The sequence below is a fragment of the Hemicordylus capensis genome, chromosome 5 (assembly GCF_027244095.1).
Source record: "Hemicordylus capensis ecotype Gifberg chromosome 5, rHemCap1.1.pri, whole genome shotgun sequence".
Taxonomy (NCBI): Eukaryota; Metazoa; Chordata; class Lepidosauria; order Squamata; family Cordylidae; genus Hemicordylus; species Hemicordylus capensis.
Window position 1 is genome coordinate 63,058,053 of NC_069661.1, and position 23,304 is coordinate 63,081,356.

Consider the following 23,304-nt stretch of genomic DNA (forward strand, 5'->3'; position numbering starts at 1 on the left):
GCTTATGTACATAATTTTGCATTTATCTCATTTTGTTAATTTTAACCAGTTTTCCATTCTGTCAAGGTCATTTTGAATTTTTATTCCTGTCTTCTGAGGTATGAACTATCCCATTTTTGTGTCATCTGCACTTTTGATGATGAATACCTCTATCCCTTCCTGTAAGCCAGTGATAAACATTTGGAAGAGTACTGGGCCCAGGACAGAGCCCTGCAGCACCACACTTGAAACTTCCATCCAGTTTGATAAAGAGGCATTAATGAGCAGTCTTTGAGTAGTTTTCCAACTACTCTACCTGATCTACCTACTGTGAATCTACCTGATATTATTATCTACTCCATACTTGATAAGTGTGCAAACTGATGTATCGTGTGAAACTCTGTCAAATCTTTGCTGAAATCAAGATCACCTATATCCACAGTATTCCCACAATCCACTAAAGTAGTGATTCGATAAAAAAAGAGACAGATGAGATTAATCTGGCATCAAAACATTTTTGACAAATCCATGTTAGCTTCTACTAATCACTGCATTATTACCAATATGCTTAAAAATGGACTGGTTTGTAATCTGTTCAGTATCTTCTCTGGATAAGACTGTAGATTCCTGGATGATGATGATGATGATGATGATGATGATGATTACATTTATATCCCACTCTTCCTCCAAGGAGCCCAGAGCAGTGTACTACATACTTGAGTTTCTCTTTCACAACAACCCTGTGAAGTAGGTTAGGCTGAGAGAGAAGTGATTGGCCCAGAGTCACCCAGCTAGTTTCATGGCTGAATGGGGATTTGAACTCGGGTCTCCCTGGTCCTAGTCCAGCACTCTAACCACTACACCACACTGGCTCTTACACACATGTGGCTCTACACCACATTAGCCCATCTGCAATCTTGTAGCACCTCAACTGTCCTCTAGGATTGGTCAAAGATGGTGAGTTGGTTGTCAGTGATGATGATGAAGTTGTTTGTCATCATTTGTCAAAGATGAGGATTTGTCAAAGATGATGACATTAGCACGTGTTTTTTGTAGGACTGAAGGGTGTGAGCCATACTGCCCTGAAGACTTGAGCCATTTAAGGCAGATATATGTTTCCTGACCAGCTATCAGTCTTGAACTGCAATCCTGACCCCTCACAATGCGCACCATTTTTGTGAGATTGCACACAGAGAAGTTGGAGGTAAAATAGGAGTTGATCAATTCTGCCTTCTTTTGTCATCCATTAATATTTCACAAATTTCACTGAGAAGCTGGCCTACCAATTCCTCCCTCTTGCTTCAGATATATTTGAAAAAGCCCTTTTTGTTACTCTTAGCATTCCTCATCAGCCTCAACTTATTCTGTACTTTAGTTTTTCTGATAATGTCCCTACTAGGGGTGTGCATTAAACTGGCTGGCCAGATTCAATTCATCCAAACTAGACCTAGACTGGACCGGGCCAGTTCAGTCTGGCAACCGTTCAAAACCCACCCACCCCCCAGGTTCAGTTTGGTTGAGGGTGGAGGGTTTGCAAGCTTTTTCTGTGTTTTTTTAATATATATATATTATTATTATTGTACTTAACCCCTCTGGGGGCTTCTCCAAGGCCGCAGGGGGACTCTGGAGGTTCCACTCCCCGCGGACCTCCATTATGGCTCAAATGGCCCTATTCAGGTGGTCTTTCGCCTGTTCTGGGCCTCACCTCCATTGTGGCAGCTATTTTGGAGGCCGCTGCGCATGCCTAATGGACATGCTAATGTATCTGTACTTGTTCAGGGTGACCTGTCCTTCCTTCCATTTTTTTTATATGTGTCCTTTTTTATTTTCAGCTCATCATTAAACTTTTCCCCTAGCCACATTATTGTGATGTCTTCAATTTTTCCTTTTCATTGAAACTGTTTGTAACTGTGCATTTAGTAACTCCTTCTTTAGAAAGCTGCCACTCAGTTTGGGTTTCTTTCCCTATTATTTTATCTAGTCATGGAATCCTACCTAGTGCATCTCTGACATTATTAAACTGAAATCCAAGCTGCATGTTTGACTATGTTCTCCTAGGAGGAGGGCAAAGAATCTGTACCATGAAGATAGGAGTAGAAATAAGCCTCCAGTTGAACAAATCAGCTCCTCACTTGTCACATTGATTGGCTAAAGTTAATGCATAAGAATCATAATGGTCAGAACTCCTTAGGGAACTGCTCAATGCAAAATTTCTCAGAGACCTGAAATCTACCAGTAGTAGCATCCCTAATCATTGCACATCACTTAGTTTTTAAGACAGCACCTTTCTTTTTATTCTGTTCCATCTGGTTCGACTAAGCCATCCTCTGATAATTTTCTGAATACAAGTGGCTGCTGCAATAGTTTTCTGCAGGTTAGGTACCCTTCGGATTTCTTTAAAAGCTTCAAAGATTTCTAAGTGTGGCCCAATTCTTTTGACTTGCTCAGTAATTGAACCCACAGCACGCTTTCTGTTAAAATCAAACAGAAAAGTTTTACTTGTTTTCAGCTAAATGCCACACATCAGAAAATGTTCAACATGTATGGGGAAAGTGATAAACTAAAATTTTAAGACAAGAACTATATATTTTTCAGTTGAAAACTATAATAAAAACCTGTAATGCTACAATGTTCACCCATTTACTCTAAAGCCATCTTTTAATGTCAATGAGATAAGCTCTACCTTAACAACAACCTAAATACTCACAACTAATATGGCTGATTTGACTACACAAACGATCCTTCAATTAATATGACATTATATTTATTGGCTCACATGAACAATGGGGTTGAGCACAGATCAGAATTTCAGATCTGATCTGATTCCAATCCAATTCAAGAGATTATTGTATTATTCCTCTGTATTTGTACTCTCTGAAACAAATGGAAGACCAGATTAAATCGCTGCAATGCATCATAGCAGGATGATGCATTGTGCTCAAGAAAATAATGGATCCATTGGAAATAATGGTAAACCACAAAAAGGCCATATATATATTGATTCCAGTGATGGTAGACTCTTGTTAAGGCTTGATATTGCCCCAATTTCATGCCATGGTTTCCAAGAAGAAGGCACACCCTGCTTTTCACATTGCTTAGATGTTTGGGCCCTTGCTTGGAGGCCCTTCTGAGAGCATTTTACATTTCAGTATCAGCCCCCAAGTGCAGATTGATATATGCTAGGCTTTTCTAGACTATCTGTCTATCATATTTATATACCACCTGATATGTGCACCCCAGGCAGTGTACACAATTTAAAACAACAAATATAAAACAAAGTAAAAACAATTAAAACAATCTCACAGAATAAACAAGTGAAAACAATTTCATAGGATAAAAACAATCAAACAGTTTAAAATTAAATTCAGTTAAACACCTAAGAATACAGGTGTGTCTTGGGGGTCTTTCTAAAAGCAATCAGAGATGGAAATGTTCTTAATTTGGCAGGGATCATATTCCAAATCCCCAGGGCAGCCACTGAGAAGGCCTAGTCCTGAGTCACTACTAAATGAGCTGTTGCAACTGTAACTAGATCTCCCCAGATGAACTTAATAGGCATCAGGGTTCATGACAAAGAAGGTTCTTTCTTAAGTACCCTGGGCCCAAGCCATTTTGGGCTTTATAACCAGCACTTTGTGTTTTGCTCAGAAACCTATTGGAGTTATATGGTCCCCTTTAGGTTGTCCCAGAGACTACTCTGGCTGCTGCATTCTGTACAAGTTGTAGTTTCCAGACTATGTACAAAAGCAGCCTCATGTAGAGTGCATTCAGTAGTCAAGCCTGGAGGTTATCAGCATATGCACCACTGCTTAACAGTCATTTCCATCCAGAAATGGGTGTAGCTGATGTATCAAGTGAATGTAGATTTGTAGGATGTTTCATGTAGATGTTAAAGAGCTTTGGAGACAGCATGGAGCCTTGTGGAACTCCATACCTTAGTTCTCACTTTGCAAAGCAGCAGTCTCCAAGTGACACCATCTGGAATCTACCAGAGAAGTAGGAACAGACAACTGTAAAAAACAAACAAACAAACAAAGCCACCCAATCCCACCTTCCTCAGGTGACCCAGAAGGATACCATGGTCGATGGTATCGAAAGCCACCAAGGGATCTAAAAGGATCAGCAGAGTCACATTCGCTCTGTCAGTAGCCAATTAGAGATCATCCATCAGGCCGACCAAGGTAGTCTCAACCCCATAGCCTGCTCAAAAGTTGGTTTGAAATGGGTCTAGATAATCTGTATCATCAAAACTGCCTGGAGCTGAGAGGCCACCACCTGCTCAATCACCTTGCCCAATCATGAAAGATTGGAAACGGGTCTGTAATTAGCTAACTCTGAAGGATCCAATGCAGGTTTCTTCAAGTAAGGTCTAATAATAGAAGGTGATTGAAACCCACTGTAGGGTAGGAGTTTATTTCATCTGGCTCCCCGCCCCCCCCCCCCACACACACACTTCTGGATTGGGAGAGGCTCTGGCTGTGGCTTCTGTGCACTTCTCCCTTTGGCTGTTGTTACGCTCCCTTTTTATTGCTGAAAAATCCTACACCTGGGCTGGGTTTGCCTGACAGGGTGGGTGAGAGCTATGCCTGTTGGGATTTTAAACTTGTGTCCCTTATAAGGGGGAGCAACACAACCCTTTGGTAGAGAACTTTGGTGGTAGTCATTGGGCTTGGGACTGAGGGAGTGGGACTGGGGGCAATTATCAGGGAGGAACATATTGCTTTGAGCTCTTAAAAGGAAGTCTCCTGAGACTACAGTACTATTGTTGCCTACTAATTGGTTGGACCTGGTACATGTATGTGTCTTGGGTTGCCCAGAGATGGGGAGGAGAGAGATGTCTCTGGGGCATTTATTCCAGTGGTGGTGGAGAATTGATGAAGATATGGCACTAGTAGGTCAGCAGGCCATTACAGGGGAAGGGACCTCAGAAATTTAATTGCTGTTTCCCCTTCCAGCAGGCCTACAGTCTCTTTGACCCTGGAGAGCAGTGCCAATTACCCACAGAACCTTACCTTGTTACTCTGTAATGCCAGATCAGTCCAAAATAAATCTGAGATCATCCATGACTTGATTATGGATGAAGGAGCCTACTTGGTATGCATTACAGAGACCTGGTCAGGAGAGGCTAGTGGTCCAGTTTGGTCCCAGCTTCTCCTGGTGGGATATTCCATCGTGGAGCAGGTGAGAGCATGTGGGTGGGGAGGTGGGGTGGCTATAAAAATACCATCTCCTTTACCAGGATCCTTGTCAGGGAATTGGCCTATACTGAATGTGTGTACATAAGCCTAGGGACCAAGGATAGACTAGGATTTCTATTGGTATACTAATCATCCCTCTGCCCAACAGTGTCCCTAAACTAGCTGATGGATCTGGTTGCAGAGTTGGCATTTGAGTTGCCCAGGTTGTTGGAGGTGGGGGACTTCAGTGTTTATTTCAGGACTGGGTCATCAGGAGCGGTTCAGGAGTTCAAAGTGGCCATGACAATTATGGCCTATCCCATATGGTCTATAAACCAAAGCATGATGCTTCTGGTCATGTGCTCTGATCAGGTGATGCTGGTCACTTTTTCTCTGATCAGGTGATGTTATTATTATTATTATTACATTTATATCCCGCTCTTCCTCCAAGGAGCCCAGAGCAGTGTACTACACACTTAAGTTTCTCTTTCACAAGAACCCTGTGAAGTAAGCTAGGCTGAGAGAGAAGTGACTGACCCAGAGTCACCCAGCTAGTATTATGGCTGAATGGGGATTTGAACTCAGGTCTCCCCGGTCCTAGTCCAGCACTCTAACCACTACACCACGTGAGGACTCCTGTCATCTCCCCATTGTCATGGACAGATCACCATCTGCTTAAGGTAGGACTTGCAACCACAACCCACCTCTTCAGGGCTGAGATTGGTCTGCCCAAGAAGGTTATGGGATCCCATAGGATTCCAAAAAGGCCTGCAAAGATTTAGAGTTGGCTCTGCTAGTGATTCTGTTAGTCCTCTGGTACAACATGGAATAATGAAGTCACTAGAGCAGTAGACACAATCACTTCTAAATGTCCTCTCTGACCTCCTTCAAAACTAGCCCCATGGTGTTTGGAAGAGCTATAGGAGCTGAAGTGGTGAGGTAGATGACTAGAGTGCAAGTGGAGGAAGACTCAGTGCAAATCTGACAGATTACAACACAGAGCATATTTGAAGATTTATGCTCTGGCAGAGCAGGCAGCAAAGAAGTTTTATTCTGCCTGCATTGCTTCTACAAATTCACATCCAGCAAAATGGTGTAGGGTTCTGAGGGGGGGTGGGTGGGCCTTGAATTTGAACTTGGAACCATCTGTCACTCACTGAGACTTTTTCAATGACTTTTTAGTGGATAAAAGTAAAACCTTTCATATTCAGGCTGAACTGGATTCCACAGTTACTGCAGAGCCTACTGTGGAGGTATCCAGCAACTCCTCTTATAGGATTAAATTGGATCACTTTCAGTTTGAGAGTCCTGAGGTTGTGGGCAAACTGCTTCGGACTGTACAACTTGTTCTCTTGACCCTTGCCCAACTTGGCTTATTTCATCTGATAATTGTATTATATTTCAGCTTTGCTTGAATGCTTCGCACCTTTGGAGTGTTCCTCATAAGAGTCACTAACAAAAGGGCAGAGTTTCGCCTGAGAGAAAATGTAATATATTATTTCTGTGTCCCTCTCCCAAAGTACTGTGACTAGGACAGTATGCAAATGAACCAGTTGCAGCATGCTTTCAGCAACTGTAATCCTGTGAAGTCATTCAAACAATGCTCATCTACAGATACCAATCATAGAACTCCTCCCCTTCCCTCCGCCACAGCATTTTCCATATATGGAACATCATTAGATTTAAAAAGATACAAGCATTGGAACAAAATAAGGGGGAAAGCCATCTAATCCTCTGATCAGATATGGAAAATATCTTCCAGGTTTGTATTGGTACACTTATTTTGTACTGGTGCAAAATACAGTGCAAAAATCATATGATATGGGTTGTACTGAATTAGAAACAACTATCTGGCCCTGCGCAGAAGAACTGCAGGCTAGTTCTCCCTGTCTTCCCCACACACACCATTCCAGCTCCTTGCACCACCTCCCCCCTGCCCAAGCCACCCCCTACCATTCGGGATGGCAGCAGAGGTGGCAAAACCTCCTTCCTTCCCCTCCACTGGCCGATTCAGCCCCCTGCCCCACGTCCCCCGTCTGAACCTGCCCCATGGCAGCCGAGAGGATGGGCGACGATGGGGTGCTGGCAGTGGAGATGGTGATGAATGCTCCTTCTGTGGGCCCATCAGGTTGTACGTGAAAGCCCTGCCCCTGCATTTTCACTGGTCATGGCTGCAGCAAGGGCGGGGCTTAACACGTACAACCTCTGCTCTGAAATATATTTCCTCTGATTTCATGCATGGGCCTACAAAATACCACCACCACCCCACAAAATGTTTTAGTCTTTTTTATTTTAATGGTGGTTTATCAACTCGAACCTACACCATTATAATAAATGAGGTGAGTCTCACTGAATGAATGGGACTTTCCTTCACATCAAGCGTTGATTATTTGGGTGCCATATTCTGGAACATTATGTAAACAAGTCCCATTGAAATCAGTGGAACTGGTCAAGAGAATTACAACCTTCCCACATATTTTCTAGTGCTTACTGTCATTCAAGAATTAATCTTTTTTTTTTCCCATGACAAAGAGCATTTAATGTAGGATGGAAGCAAACACAAATAAAAATTCTAAATATTTCAGGTTTAAATGAAACCATTAAAAAATTTTTAAAGAGATGTAACATTTAAAGGTGTTTTTTTTTTTAAATGAACTTTTATCTATATGAATATACATTGCAAGGATTATAAATTTTGGTTCAGCTATTGCCACTAATTAGTTTTGGCTGATATGGAAGTATTTTGTATGCCCCATTTATAAAAGCTGTTTACCCATCTGTTAATAGGTTGGAAGTGATTAAGGGACATTTATTTTGGCTGTTGTAAAGGCCAAATAGATTTTGAGCTGAAAATATGTGACTAAACCAGCTGGAGGGGTTGCCAAGTTCAAGATGAGCTGTCTGCCTCCTCCCTTTCCAATCACCTACCAACCCACATTCTCTCAAAGCAAATATTCTCCCACCTTTAACAGGCCTAGCCTTCCAATTTTGTCCAGATATAATTTCTAGTGTAATTGCAATTTGCTTTTTTTTTTGGCTGGTGTACTATTAAACTGAGCCAAGAGGCTATGCTTGCTTAATAGTGACCTTGAAGCGGAACTTCTGTTATGTTCACTGATACTGTGAGGGCCTCCTTTCACATATGTGTTGAATATCTATGGAATACATTTGCCATTTTGAAAACAGAAATTATCTTTTGGTGGTCTTTTTAAGAAATAGGTTAGTGAGCAAAGGGTAGATATAAAAAGGGCAAGGTTTAAAAATGACAAATAATGTGAGAAACATAAGAGGCCAATACTGATACGCAGTAGAGAAAAGGTAATGTTATAAAACTAGGCTTTTCGTGAGGAAAACAAGATCTTAAATATTTGACTTTGAGGCAAAAATGGACACTGTTACTGTAGAACTATTCATTTTTATTCTGTATATGAGAATAATATTATGTACATGATAATTAGCCACCCAATGGCTCAGCAGGGAAGCAAGCTGCCTAGTGAGCAGGAGGCTGTTGGTTCGAATCCCTGCTGGTGTGTTTCCCAGACTATGGGAAACACCTATATTGGGCAGCAGCGATATAGGAAGGTGCTGAAAGACATCATCTCATACTGCACAAGAGAAGGCAATGGTAAACCATTCCTGTGGTTTCTACACACACTTCAGTTTTTCTACATACACTGAATGACTGTGCCCTAGAATAGTTGGTAATGAGATCAACCAAGAAAGCCACATGGCTCTGTGGTTACCAGGAGTCAACACCGATTCGACGGCACAACCTTCAACCTTCAACATTATAATTAGGGGAAGGACTGTAATTCATAAAAGGAAATCAGGGAGGCATCAAAGAGAGACAGAGCTATAATGGGTGACTTCAATTGTCCACACATAGGCTGGGTAAATTCACAGTCAGGTTATGGCAAAGAGAACACATTTCTCCACACACTGAATGACTGTACCCTAGAACAGTTGGTAATGAGACCAACAAGAGAGAAGGCGACCTTGGACTTAATCCTGAGTGGTGCCCAGAACCTGGTGCAAGATGTCAGTGTTGTGGAACTTTTAGGGAACAGTGATCATAGTGTGATTAAATTCAGCATACATGTAAGGGGGAAATTGCCAAAGAAGTCTAACACAGACACTTTGAATTTCAGAAGAAGAAACTTCTCTAAAATGAGGAGTTCGGTGGAAAGAAAACTGAAAGGGAAAATCAGGAGATTCACTTAGGGAAATAACAAACACTTCTATAAAGACATCAGAAGCAGGAAACGTGCCAGAGAGGTGGTTGATCTGTTATATGATTTGGGAGTGAAAGGGATTATTAAGAAGGATATGAAGATTGAAGAGAAGCTAAAAGAGTTCTTTGCATCTGTCTTCTCAGTAGAGGATACTGAGTGTATACCTGTGTCTGAACAAAGCTTCTCAAGTACAGAGGAGTTCTTTCTCAGTTAAAGAACTGAGTCAGATAGAGGTGACAAGAGATTGTGTTCTAAACTGTCTGGAAAAATTAACAAATCGCCAGGGTCAGATGGCATCCACCCGAGAGTCCTTAAAGAACTCAAATATGAAATTGTTGACTTCCTTGCTTAAATTTATAACTTCTCCCTACAGTCAGGCTCTGTACCAGAGGACTGGAAAGTAGCTAATGTAAAACCGATTTTCAAAAAGCCAGGGGGGATCTGGGAAATATCCAGGATCCAGGCTGGATAGCTTAACATCTGTTCCAGGCAAATTGATGGAAAGCATTCTCAAGGATAAAATTGTTAAGTGTACAGAAGAACAGGTCCTGCAGGGGGAGAACCAGCATGGCTTCTGCAAAGGGAAATCTTGCCTCACTAAACTTTTGGACTTCTTTGAGAGTGTCAACAGGTGTGTGGATAAAGGTGATCCAGTTGACATAGTATACCTGGACTTTCAGTAATCTATTGACAAAGTTTCTCATCAAAGTCTCTTGAGAAAACGTAGCAGTCATGTGATAAGGGGACAAGTTCATGTGTGGATTGGTAACTGGTCAAAAAAACCCAACTTCAAAAAAGCTCTTTTGGGGTCTGATCTGTGGGTGAGTGACCAGGAGAGAGATCTTGTGGTCATGACAGGCAGCTTTTTGAAAGTGTTGACTTAATGTGTGGCAGCTGTGAAAAAGGCCAGTTCCATGCTTGGAATCATTAGGAAGGGGATTGAAAATAAAACTGCTAATATTATAATGCCCATATACAAAATATGGTGTGACCACATTTGGAGTACTTGTCATGAACTGATAGCCTGGCTAACCCTACAGGATTTACAACCCCATGAAAGTAAACAGAAAGCAGCAACAAAACTGGATGAAGGAAAATAAAAGGCTCACAAAGAAAACAATAAATGAATAAAGTCCCCTGAACTGAAACTAGGTACCCCCCTATAACAATAACTGAGTAATAAGTGGAAGGAAAAGACAAAACAAGGAAAGAAACAAGCGAAGGACACAGAACAAGGAATTAAGGGAACAATGCAAGTACAGACAAGACAAACTAGAACACGGAAAATATATAATATGCAAGAGCACACTATAAGCTGCCAGCGAAGTTGCAAACAGCAATTCAGCCATGAGAGACTGTTGAATATATATGGTTCCACAGAACCAGCAACCAATCAGGCTTCCCTGAGTCAGTAGTTTGGCTTTCTTTCTTGTGATCTCCTGCACCTGCGTGAGTCCCACTGAGCCTGCCTCTTGATAAGTCGTCTCAATACGGGGAAATCCCAGGCTCTTCCTCATCAGAAACCAAGTCTGGCAGCTGTTGAGAATCTTCAGCTCCAGAGTCTGGTTTCTCTGCCAATTCTTGTTGCTGCGGCTCACTAGCAGGCGAGTCCTCCTGCTCTGATTCTGAAGTCTGAGCCATGACACCACTGTGCACAGTTCTGGTCACCATATCTTAAGAAGGACATTCTAGAACTGGAAAGGTTGCAGAAGAGGGCAACCAAGATGATCTGGGACCTAGAGCACCTTCCTCACCAGTCAAGACTACAACACCTGGGGCTTTTTAGTTTAGAAAAAAGATGACTGAGAGGAGACATGATAAGAGGGCTATAAAATTATGCATGGAGTAGAGGGAGTGGACAGAGAAATTTTTCTGCCTCTCGCACAACACTAGAACCAGGGGTCATCCCATGAAACTGAAGTTTAGGAAATTTAGGACCCAACAACAACAACAAATATGTATATACCGCTTTTCAACAAAAGTTTTCAAAGCGGTTTACATAGAGAAATAACAAATAAATAAATAAATAACAACAATAATATTAACAATAAATAAATAACAAAAGGAAGTTCTTTTTCACGCAGTGCATAATTAATCTATGGAATTATCTGCCACAGGATGTGGTGATGGCCACTAACCTGGATGACTTTAAAGTGGGCTTAGACAAAATCATGTCTATCATTACTAGTTGGTGGCTATAGGCCACCTCTAGCCTCAGAAGCAAGATCTCTCTAAATACTAGTTGCAGGGGAGCAACAGCAAGAGAAAGAGAGCATGCCCTCACATCTTGCCTGTGGGCTTCTCAGAGGCATGTGGTAGGCCACTGTGAAACAGGGTGCTGGACTAGATGGGCCTTTGGCCTGATCCATCAGGGTTGTTCTTAAGCAAAGCATCTGCACTGAATGCAGAAAGTTTCAGATTCAACCCCTAGCATCTCCAAGAACAATTTGGATAGAAATATTCATCTGAAATCCTGGAAAGCCACTGCCAGTCGATTCAGACAGTACTGAGCTAGATGGATCAGTGGTCTGATTCAGTATAAGGCAGTTCCTATATAGAATGGAATGGAGCTTGCATGGGGGGCAGGCTATAATGTTAGGGAGATAACACTACCCTTATTTGCTGGACCCTGCCATCTCATATATTCTGGACTTGAGACAGGAAGTTCAAAATGAAATGAAACAATTTCACCCAAGTAATTGTTAGCTTAGTGTTCCAGTTAAAATCGGGCAAGGCACCTGTAGTAGATCTGATCCCTGCTGAGCTATTAAAAGCAAATATTGACAGGTGGGCTCCAGTTTTGGCAAATCTTTTCTTATATTGATCAGGTAGCCCATATACCGGAAGACTGTGGTACTACAGTTATTGTCCCTATCTATAAGGAAGGTCAACACTCTGATCTCCCAATAAGCTTGCTGAGCACAGTTAGTAAATGTACACCAGACATCTCTGTAACAAACGTATTGATTGGTCAGAGCAAGAGAATATCCTTAGGAATGAACAGGCTGCGTTCTGAGTCAGATAGTCCACATTGGACCAGGCCCTGGTTTTACAACATTTAAGTGAAAAGTATGCTGGTAAACCCTCCTCCTCTCTATATGTGGCAAGAAAAGAGAAATCATTGCTGATGCATGCTGGATAATTGAGAAAGCCAAAGAATACCAGAAAGAAGTCAGTATGTGCTTTATTGACTAAAGAAAAGCCTTCAGTCGTGTTGACCATATCAAGCTGTAGAATATCCTTAGGAAAATGGGTATCTCAGAACATCTCATTGTTCTCATGAGAAACCTATACACAGGACAGGAAGCCACAGTCCAGACGAAACATGGTGAAACAGACTGGTTCCAGATCGTCATAGGAGTAAGAAAAAGCTGTATAGTTTCTCCCTCTTTATTCAATTCATATGTTGAACATATACTGAGAGAAGCTGGATTGGAAGATGACTGTGGTTTTAAAGTTGGAGGAAGGAACATCAATAACCTGCGCTACCCTGATGACACCATTCTGATAGCTGAGAATGTGGATGATCTGCAAGCTCTAGTAATGAAAGTCAAGGGGCACAATGAAAAAATGGGACTACAACTAAATGTTAAGAAGACTAAACTAATGACAACAGGTACAGCAACTAGCCTCAGAATTGATAATGAAGACATTGAAGTGGTGGATAGCTTCTGCCTTTTAGGATCAATGGTCAACAGTAAAGGATCCAGCAGTCAAGAAATACGCTTCAGACTAGCACTTGGTAGGGTTGCAATGATGGCCTTGGAAAGGATATTTAGATGCCATGACGTGTCTATACCTACAAAGATTAGAATCGTTCGAACAATGGTTTCCCCCGTGACACTCTATGGATGTGAAAGGTGGACTTTGAAGAAGCCAGATAGAAAAAGCATTGATGCTTTTGAACTTGGTGCTGGAGAAGACTTTTGAGGATACCATGGATAGCCAGGAAAGCAAACAAATGGATCATAGAACAAATCAACCCAGAATTTTCACTCGAGGCACAAATAACCAGGCTCAAACTATCATACTTCAGACACACTATGCAAAGATGAAGCTCCCTTGAAAAGTCCATAATACTGAGGAAAGTTGAAGGAAAGAGAAGAGGACAACGAGCAGCATGGTGGATGGATTCAATTATGACAGCAATAAATGCACCACTGAGATACCTGAAAGGCCAAGTTGAAGACAGATCATCCTGGAGACAATCTATGTGGTCGCTAAGAGTTGACACCAACTTGACGACACTTAATCAATCAATCAATCAATCAGTCAATCAATACATCCAACAAGAGTGAAGAGCAGTCTTTCCTCAAAGGTTTGTGCGCGTGCGCACACATTTTTTGATGTTCACTCAGATAATTTTAGATCCTGCTCAGGTTGAATCAGGACAGCTCCACACTGAATGCATGTGCACACACACTGCCTTGATACTGCCACACAGAACAAAACTCTTTCCACACACAGAGGAAAAAATTAGAGGGCACACTGGAGAATGTTGTGAGCAGCATGGCTGTCACTAACACAACTGCAGCCAGTCAGGCTACTTAAAATTCATTATCTGTGAGATCACGTACATTCGGGAAAGAGAGAGATAACAAGCGTCCCACACAGACTAGAATTTAAAAGGCTTTATTAAAACTATGATTACATTCAGGCAACTAAGCACGCGGGCATGTAAGCAAAATACTTATTCATTGTAATATAGAGTTATCAGCATCATTTTAGAATCATTCATTCTCACTGGAAACAGTTAACAGCTAAAAGCAATTTCTGCTCTGAGTACAGTGGAGATACATTCCTGTCTAGTCTGGGCTAGCGGCCAAACTTAGTCTAATCTCTTCTACTGCATAGCAACAACCCAAAACAATCTCACCACCCTAACAGTGAAAAAGGCATTTCCTCCTACTTTCGCAAGTGGTTTCAGTAGTTTTAAAAATCTCCTCTTCCCCTCTTAATACAGCTAACGAAGCTTAGCCATGCCAGTTATCTCCAGTTTTATTCCCAAATAAAATCAAAGTTGCTCACACAGAAAGCAGAACTGAGTCTCTGAACTGAGAGGCCAAGACAGAGGAAAGAGGAGGAGAATAGAGCTCATTGCTGACATAGAGAAATATGAGCCAAAGGCAAAGGGCATGAGAGGTGGAGGGATTGAGGGGGAAGAAAAGATGGCGGTGCAGAGCACAGGCCAAGGCAGAATGCTGTTAGGCCAGCTAACAGGAGCTAAGAGAAGCCCCCCTGGGAAGCTGAGAAGACAGAGATTGAAAGGAGAGGGGACAAGATGAGAAGGGTATGTTAGTCTTGGAGGAAGGCTTTCTTTTAGTCAGTGTTGTGGATATAATATTTACCAGTCCAAGCCGTCTGTATCTTCAGGAGGCCGTGGGAGGGGAGGAATGCCGGGAGGCTGTAAGCTGCCCAGGCAGCTGTGGTATAGTGTCCAAGAATGGCTATGAGGCACTGGTTGCTCCAACAGCCTAAGATCCACATACTAATTCACTAGGCAGGAGCGGGGTCCCCCCCCCCCACACACACACATACACGCTCTGATAAGGCAGACATCCAACTCCCTGGGGTCTGAGTAAGGCTCTTCTCCTAGTGTGCTCGCCTCTCTTTTTCTCCCGGGGAAGGAGTATGTGTGCCCCCTTATATAACCTCCCCTCAAACCTCCCATCATATCTCAAATCAAAAACAGCCAAATCAAATCTACTAAAGTCTCCATCCTAATATAAACAATCTTGATCCCATCATTGGCATAGTAGGGTCCTGACTTGTGTACAAGTCCAGATGGCAACAATCCTGTTTACGCACGGCTTGACCAGTCTGTTGTCAGTTCCCAAAGTTTTGTTGGTGCCTTCAATTGTGGTTTTCTAAGACCTTCTAAATATGATTAACATAGCAAGTTTCAAGCTAGCTCTCATGACTGACATCAACATAGCACAATGCAAAACAACACCAAGGCAGGACATGGTAAATTTCCCTTCTCATCAGGCCATGACAACAGCAAAAACAATTCCACTCAATTACATTGGCTCCACAGAACCAAAGTTCACACTTCGGTCTCTTGCAAACCTGCCATTTTAGACACAGGCCTGAGTTTGGCTTTTTTTAGCCAGCATGGCTGCTGGTCCCAATCCCAGAGTGCCCACCACAAGAAGGGTGAGGGAATTTTATCATTCTCAATTTTTAGATTTTTAAGTAACTTTTAATGTGAAACTTAATTCTGATTGTGGTTTTAGCCTGGACTTTTAACTTAATTACTTAATTTGATTAATTTTATTAGTTTTATTTTACATTGTATCTATCGTATTGTTGTGAGCTGCACTGAGCACTAGTGTACTGGAGGGGCGGGGTCTAAATATAATAAATAAATAAATAAATAAATAAATAATGGAAAAATGAGATGGACAACCATCAAAATGTAATATGACACCAATGAATCATTCTAAAATCTTTCTAAGATAGTGTGCATTGAATTTATGGCACTGTGGGTGCTCCCCCATTGTCTAGTTTGTTGTGCTTCTGCATCCCTTGTGCTGATTCAGCTGCAACCCCCAATATGCCTCATAAGGGGAAGAGAAGAGTCAGCTAAGCACCAGTTCCTCCTATTCCTCTTAGGCCCTTTCAGCCGTCTCTCCCTGGGGAGCCACAACCTGCCAGTTATTGTTGGAATCCATTCCCTCCACTCTCTGTCAAATCAAGTTTAGCATGCTGCCCAACTATGAAAGAGGCAGATAGCCTCACATGAGACATCTGGTTCCTCATCATGGTGGAGTTGCATTATCACTTGGGAAATAGGGCTGGGCTCACCTGACCACTTACAACATTTGTTTTTGGGGTGACTCAGTGGGGATACTGTTGTTAGAGCTAATGATCATTGGGAAAGACTCAAACCTGGCAGTCAGAATGAGTGATGAATCATCCAGGGCAGCATTGCCCCCTCAAGAATAGGAAGGGCAATCCTAGACAGCTACATAAGGTGATTTTGATGCATTAGAACAGCAATGACAACCTCCTCCTCCTCCTCCTCCCCCTCCTTTTGCCAAGTGTGCCACAAGTTATGTTCAATATATGATAGTGCTACTCTAATGCACATCATAGTTTACATGCTGTCTCTCTCTGCCCCACTCCTGGGTCCCAGTACCTTGGTGTGTTTTTGCCTCTAAACCAGTGAGGAGGACAGTAGGTAGCAATGCTGAATGAACGAGGCAGGCAGGCAAGTCACCTAATGCCTCTTTCACCTTGTCTGTGGTTCTTCTTGCTCCTGTCCAAGTATAAATCTATAAATCCATGTCATAAATCCATGGTCCCCCTTAGTATTTGTAGCTGGCCACCTATCCATCTTCTGTCCTTTATTCAGATATAGCATCTTATGGCTAGGCAGGTATATTATCGTATGCCTAGGCAAAGAAGAAGTTCTCATTGGCTCAGATATAAAGCTATTAGCAAATTGGCAAATGGTACAGAATATGTCATTTTCAGATTTAAAACATTCTATAAAAGATTAAAGATGGGTCAGGAGGAGCTGACCTGTTCCTACACTAGGCACAGGCTGAAATCCTTGTGGAAGCTTGCTGCACTGCAATAGAATTTGAGTCCTCAAGCCCTAGGCACGCCCTGCTCAACAAGACCAACCATTGGAGAGCTAAGGGAGAGGGGGCCCATGTTCACCCCTCTCCCCAGCAATGACAACCTCCTCCTCCTCCTCCTCCCCCCTCCTTCTCCTTTTGCCAAGTGTGCCACAAGTTATGTTCAATATGTGATAGTGCTACTCTAATGCACATCACAGTTTACATGCTGTGAGGCCCATGTTCACCCCTCTCCCCAGCTGCCCCTCAGAGTGAGGGAGATAATGAAGAAAATAGGGAGGGGTGGAGCTATGGGGCCCTCAAGAGCTGGGGGCCTGGGTTCGCCTGGGAACCTGTCCGCTCAATTATAGCTACATCCCTGTACAAGAGGAAGGCTATAAGTTTCCTTTGTGAAGTAAGCTTTATTTCAGTATCAAGGTCACTTGGTTCTGGGATGCTGCTGGTTACTACCACTTTCTGCTTGCTTGAATTGACTCTTGGCTTGTCTCGGACCTCCAGCTTGCTCCTGATTCCTGACGGTGCTTGGCTTGACTGCTGACTTGTCCCTGACCCCAGGTTGCTCCTTGCCCCCTCACTTGTCCACCTGGTTTCTGACCTCTAGTTTTGGCTCTGATTCCTATTTTGTTCTTCAAACCAAGTTCCTGCTTGTCTGCCCATCTTTCCTGGTTCTGACTTGGGGGGACTGCACTCTCCAGAGATAGCCTGCCTATGATCTAGCCTGACAAAGACCATTCATGAATATGGGATTTATTTATCCCACCTCCAAATTTATTAATTTTTTAATGAAAAAACACAGACACCCATCACTTTCCTGATACCATTTTACTGGAAATTCTGTCAAGCACTAACTTTAGTGATTATGCATCTTTGAACTTCAGCAGATGAAAGGATTACCACAGAAAGCAGATTAATCTGTAGAGGATTAGCAGCAAACTGTTGGAGGACTTGAACAGAGAATTGGTGATTTAGTTACGAGCTGCAAGAGGCTAGCAAAAAATTTCATGTAATTTGTGCTGAGCAAGAATGCAATATCTGGAGCAGTAATGCTGAAATAGGTAGCAAATAAATCCATAAATAAATAAAGCAATGTATGGGAGAGTATACATATCACTGACAGGATCCAAATGGTCCAGCCCTTTTATGAGAGGAAGGTATGGCTTCCCAGATTGTTCCGCACTTATGGCTCCTGCTTCCCAGTGCATTGCTTCCTTCTAATTCCTTCTTTTAATCAGTGGACAGCAAATGCTCTCCCCACAATCACTAACCAGTTAGTGTGAAGAAAGGCCAATTTTATTGATTAATTTTCCATGTCAATATCTGCTTTGAATTATGCTTTCACTTTACTTGAGAATAGTATCCCATTTGTATAAACGGTGTCAAGGCTCAGCCAGTATGTATACAGATTAAAGCTAAGGGCTAGGGAAGACTGGCCAGCAGTGATGTAGTGGTTAGAGTGCTGGACTAGGACCGAGGAGACCCGAGTTCAAATCCCCATTCAGCCATGAAACTAGGTGGGTAACTCTGGGCCAGTCACTTCTCTCCCAGCCTAACCTACTTCACAGGGTTGTTGTGAGGAGAAACCTAAGTATGTAGTACACCGCTCTGGGCTCCTTGGAGGAAGAGCGGGATATTAAATGTAAAAATAAAGTAATAAAATAAAATAAATAATTCGGTCATAAGGAAAAAAGCAACCTACATAAGTTCAAGGCACTTTCCTTTTTATTCGGCAAGCAGTTCAAGAGAGAAGAAAACATGTGAACTTAGTATATGATATGAGGGATCTGGGTTTCAAGGTCCAAGCTTTTGAAATACTGTGGCTCTCTTATGTTGTGAAAATATGCTAATCTCTGGTTTATTTTTAAACTGTTAAATTGTTTTTAAGTTTTTCTATATGTTTTTAACTGGTTTTATGTTATTATAAACCACCCAGAAATGAAAGTTTGGGGCGGTGTACAAATTTGAGAAATAAATAAATAAATTGAAAAAAATGCTAGGCATGTTAATATTGCTGGAGGATGATGCTTCTGGACAACCCAGCTGGGATGGTTGTCCATCCCATTGGGGTACCATTTTTGTCTATACCTGGGTCTAGCAAAGGTTTAGGCATGAGCTCACAAGAGATGTTGAACCAGCAAAAGACTGATGCCAACTCAAGATTTATGTAGCTGGTAAGAGCCCCATCCCTTCCTGGATCTTCAGGCTGACCCAACTCTAAAGAAGGTGCTTGAGTCAGCCTCCCCTCTTCTTGAGTAGATGTATCAGGTAGGAAGCCTTAAGCAACCAGGTGAACACTGCCTTCAGAGCTGAAGCTCTGTCCTGTTGCGGCAAACCTCTGCTCCTGGGGACTCGGGAGCAATGGAGGGGTTTTTACAGATGAGGGTCGTCTTGCTGGGAGACTGGATCCTCATTGCTCCAGGGCTCCTTTGGAGTGACCATCTCTGCCTGTTCTGGGTCTGAGGGATCAGGAGGGATGTCACAGGAACATAGGAAGGCATGTTATTCCACTGGTCCATCTAGCTCAGTATTGTCTACACTGACTGGCAGTGGCTGTCCAAGGTTTCAGGAAGAAGTCTTTCCCAGCCCTACTTGTAGATGCCAGGAATTGAACCTGGGACTTCCTTCATGCAAAGCAGATGCTCTACCACTGAGCTACGGTCATTGGGTTTAGGAATTTGTTTGTTTGTTTGTTTGTTTGTCAAATTTGTACACCGCCCCAAACTTTCGTCTCTGGGCAAAAGAATCCAGGCTAAGGTAGAATACTCCTGTGACAGCGTCTCCTCCACGAGATCATTGTCAAGGTGAACACTGACAATGTTGCAATTGCTTCCTTCCATCTTGGGAATCAGATGCCAGAAGAGGTTCTGGTGAACTTCAGCTCATTGCCATGGTAACTGGCTTAGGTGTCACATAAAGTTCCATCTTATCCCCCATGCTGTTAGACAACTACATGAAACCACTCCCACAGTAGGAGCTCTGTCCCATTCATATAATGATGGCATCCAATTGATTGATTGATTGATTGATTGATAATGTTTATATACTGCCCCATCCAAACGGCTCTGGGTGGTGCACAACAAAAACAAAATCTATGAATCAGTCATTTTAAAAACAATCAATACAAAACCATTTTTTAAAAAGTTCATACCATTAACAATTTAAATATTTAAAACAGTTTAAAGACCCTGGAAAGCCAGGCCAAACAGATAGGTTTCAAGGGCTCTCAGTCTTTCACCTCAGTTCACATAACCATGCACATGGTCGGGCAGGTGGGGGCGGGGAGGCAGGGTTTAACTTACCTTTCCCCAGATGACCGCGCACAGCCTGGGTGGTAAACAAGCCCACTCAACCAGAACTGCTGAGAGCAACACAGATTAATCTCCACTCTTTTCCTGGCAGCACTAGTAAAGAGAGACCTAGACTCATTGTCCCGGCCTCCATGAATCCCACAATGCACTTCACGACAAATGTGATGCATTGGTGGATTCCCCCAAGAGACAGGCATTCTAGGCACCCATTTCTGTATGCAGCCAGGCTAGTAGTAGCCCGGCTTGCACAAGAACCCGTAGCCCACTTGCTCCCTTAACCTCAGATGCTGGGCTAAGAAACAGGGCTAGGTGGTCCTGCCGCACCAGAACTGGCCTGATCCCAGCAGTTCTCACATGTAACCTAACCCAGGCAGGGCATCCCTATCCTGGTTTAGGCTGCGAGTAAGAACAGCCTCAGGTTCTGAATCAGGGCTTGAAAGCCTGATTGAACTAGATGTCAGTCAACAAACTGAAGCTTAATCCTGACAACATGGATGCTTTATTGGTCAGTTGAATAGAGTTGAAGTCTTTGGATGGGTTTGCACTTTTCTCAAAAACTCAGGTTCACAGTTCAGGGTTGCTTCTGCCAACTGTGCCAGTTCTTGAAAAAGGATGAACTGGCCACAGTGATGCATGCCTTAGTTACATATAGCCTCACTTAGGCAAGAGGCACCATTTCTAATGATGACTCTCATATTTCTTAGGCGGAGAATGCAACTGTTCCAGAACAGCATAACTACAAAGGGCTGTTGCCGGTGTCTCCTTTATGTGAGTTGGCAGTTGGGAGTTAGATTGTGAGCCTGTGAAGCATGAAGGTTATTCCTCCATTTTATTGTTTGCTCTATATTATGTATTAATTTACTTATGTTCTAAAATGGTTGCCTGTTCCCCATTGTGTATCTAATAGCTTATCTTGTAAGGTCAAAAGTTCAAAGTTTCTGTTAAACTGTTCTGAATAGAAACTGGGGGTGGGGGGTGGGGGGGTGGAGTCTGGTTTTTGTTAGTTCTGATTTGAGAATTCCAAAAATGTGGGTTGCGTTACACATATAAAAGGGGATGGATTTGCAGTTGAGTTAGTATTGGAGAGCAGAGCTCAGTTAAGAAGAGTTGTTAGAGCTGACAATCACTGAAGAGCTGCTGAAAATAGAGCTGAGAAATCACTGGGAGTTAAGCTGAAAACTCTCTTGAGAACTGAATCACTCTCAAAGCAGCTGAAGGAACAGACTATAATTGAACCCACCAGTATGGAGAGAAAGAGCAAGGCCTGTGGCAGAGCAAGGGAAAAGGCAAAGCTTGCTGCGGAAGCTGACTGAGAGATGTGATTGTAAAAAACTCCTGTAAGGACTCTAGGTTACGGCACAGTATTAGGTGCAGGTTAAATTGGGTGCATTTTTCTCCCATTTATTTATGCCTTTATGCTCATATGGCCACTGTTTTCTTTGTACTAAGTTTCCAGAAAATCTACTGTTTTGAATTGAACTGTTATAAAGTAAAATTTCACTGGTTTTGAATTTTAAAATCTGAAAGTTTCTGTCTGTTTTCCCCACCCTATGCTTAGAGCCCTCTCCACACTACCTAACTTTGAATGTGACAGAGGTTTTTGAAGGTTGTTTTAGTAGAAACAGCCAGAGAAAATATAAAAGTGTACTTGGTGGCAACGGTGAAGCTTAAAATCATGGGACTGGTTGAGACCAGTGTTCCCTCTAACAGAGATCCCTAGATGTTATTGACTACAACTCCCATAGTCCCCAAGCAAAAGCCATTTCAGCTAGGAATTCTGGGTGTTGTAGTCAACTACATCTGGGAATCCCTTTTAGAGGGAACACCGGAGACTGGACTGTGACTGAGCCCTTTGGGGACAGGAAACCATTTTCTCATATATTTTGCTATGTAAACTGCTTTGAGAATATTTTTGTTGAAAAACAGCATATAACTTTGTAACAAAAGAAATAAACAAACAAACAAAATACAGATGGGATTACTACAATGCACTCTCCATGGGGCTTCTGCTGCTGAAAATCATTGAGGTGGTTCAAATTGTTGCAGCTATCATTTTGACGAGAGCCCATTTTTTGGAGCATATCATTCTTCCTTTAAATCACCTTCAATAGCTTGTGGTCCATTTCCAGGTTTTGTTCAAAATGCTGGTTATTACCTTCAAAGCCCTAAATGGCTATATCTAGGATATTTAAAGAACAGTCTCTTCCCATTAAGTCTCTATCCATTCAAATCATCTAAGGAAGTCTTGCTGTGCATCCCACTACCATCTGAGGTGCAGCTGGTGGCTATAAAGGAAATGACATTTTCTGTTGCTGTGCCTAAGCTGTAGAACCCCCTACTCTAGAAGATCCATTTGGCTGCCTCCCTGATAATATTTCCTCATAAGATGAATAACTTTTTATTTTAGCAAGCCTTTCATCTCTTTGTTTTGTGATTTTATGTTGCTAGCTTATTGTGCTATATTTGCTTCTTCTTATCTGTTTTTTGTTGATTGTTTTGTATTTAGCTGTACTGATGTGATTTTAGTGGTACTATTGTAAGACTTTTGTAAGATGTCGGTCAGACATTCAGATTTTTCTTAAAGAAAGGCAGGAAAGAAACAGACAGACAGATGAATGGATATGGGCATTAGGGGGAAATCTTGCATTTCCCTTTGTTTTCATTATAAGTAATAATATTTGTAAGGCATACCAAATTGTAGACTTCAAAAAACCACAAGATTTGTATCATCACTAAGCATTAGTTCCAACTATTTTTGACCAAACCTAAATAGTGCTTCAAAAAGTTGGATTAAAAGCTTGATACTTCAATTCTTTTAATATTACCAGCTCACAAAATGTTCATGGGGTGCTATAGGACAGCAGATGGTGTCAATGAACACCAATAATCTCCACCTTTATTTAGATGCAAAGTTAGGGCACAATCCAGCATTAGGGTTGAAAACAAAGATGCGCAAAGGAGAGTTCTGCACACTACCTTATTTTTCCTTGATTTTTTTTTTAACTTGCTGGGCAGCAGATTGCTC

The 23,304-nt window shown here is 42.2% G+C and overlaps 1 protein-coding gene across 1 annotated transcript in view; it reads right to left on the bottom strand.

The window, feature by feature from the left end:
- IQCM (IQ motif containing M) overlaps nt 1–23,304 on the bottom strand; it is a 255,448-nt gene that overhangs the window by 101,259 nt on the left and 130,885 nt on the right. Inside the window, exon 9 of the mRNA XM_053256944.1 lies at nt 2,264–2,450. Coding sequence (XP_053112919.1) covers nt 2,264–2,450 — 187 coding nt within the window. The remainder of the gene's footprint in view (nt 1–2,263; nt 2,451–23,304) is intronic.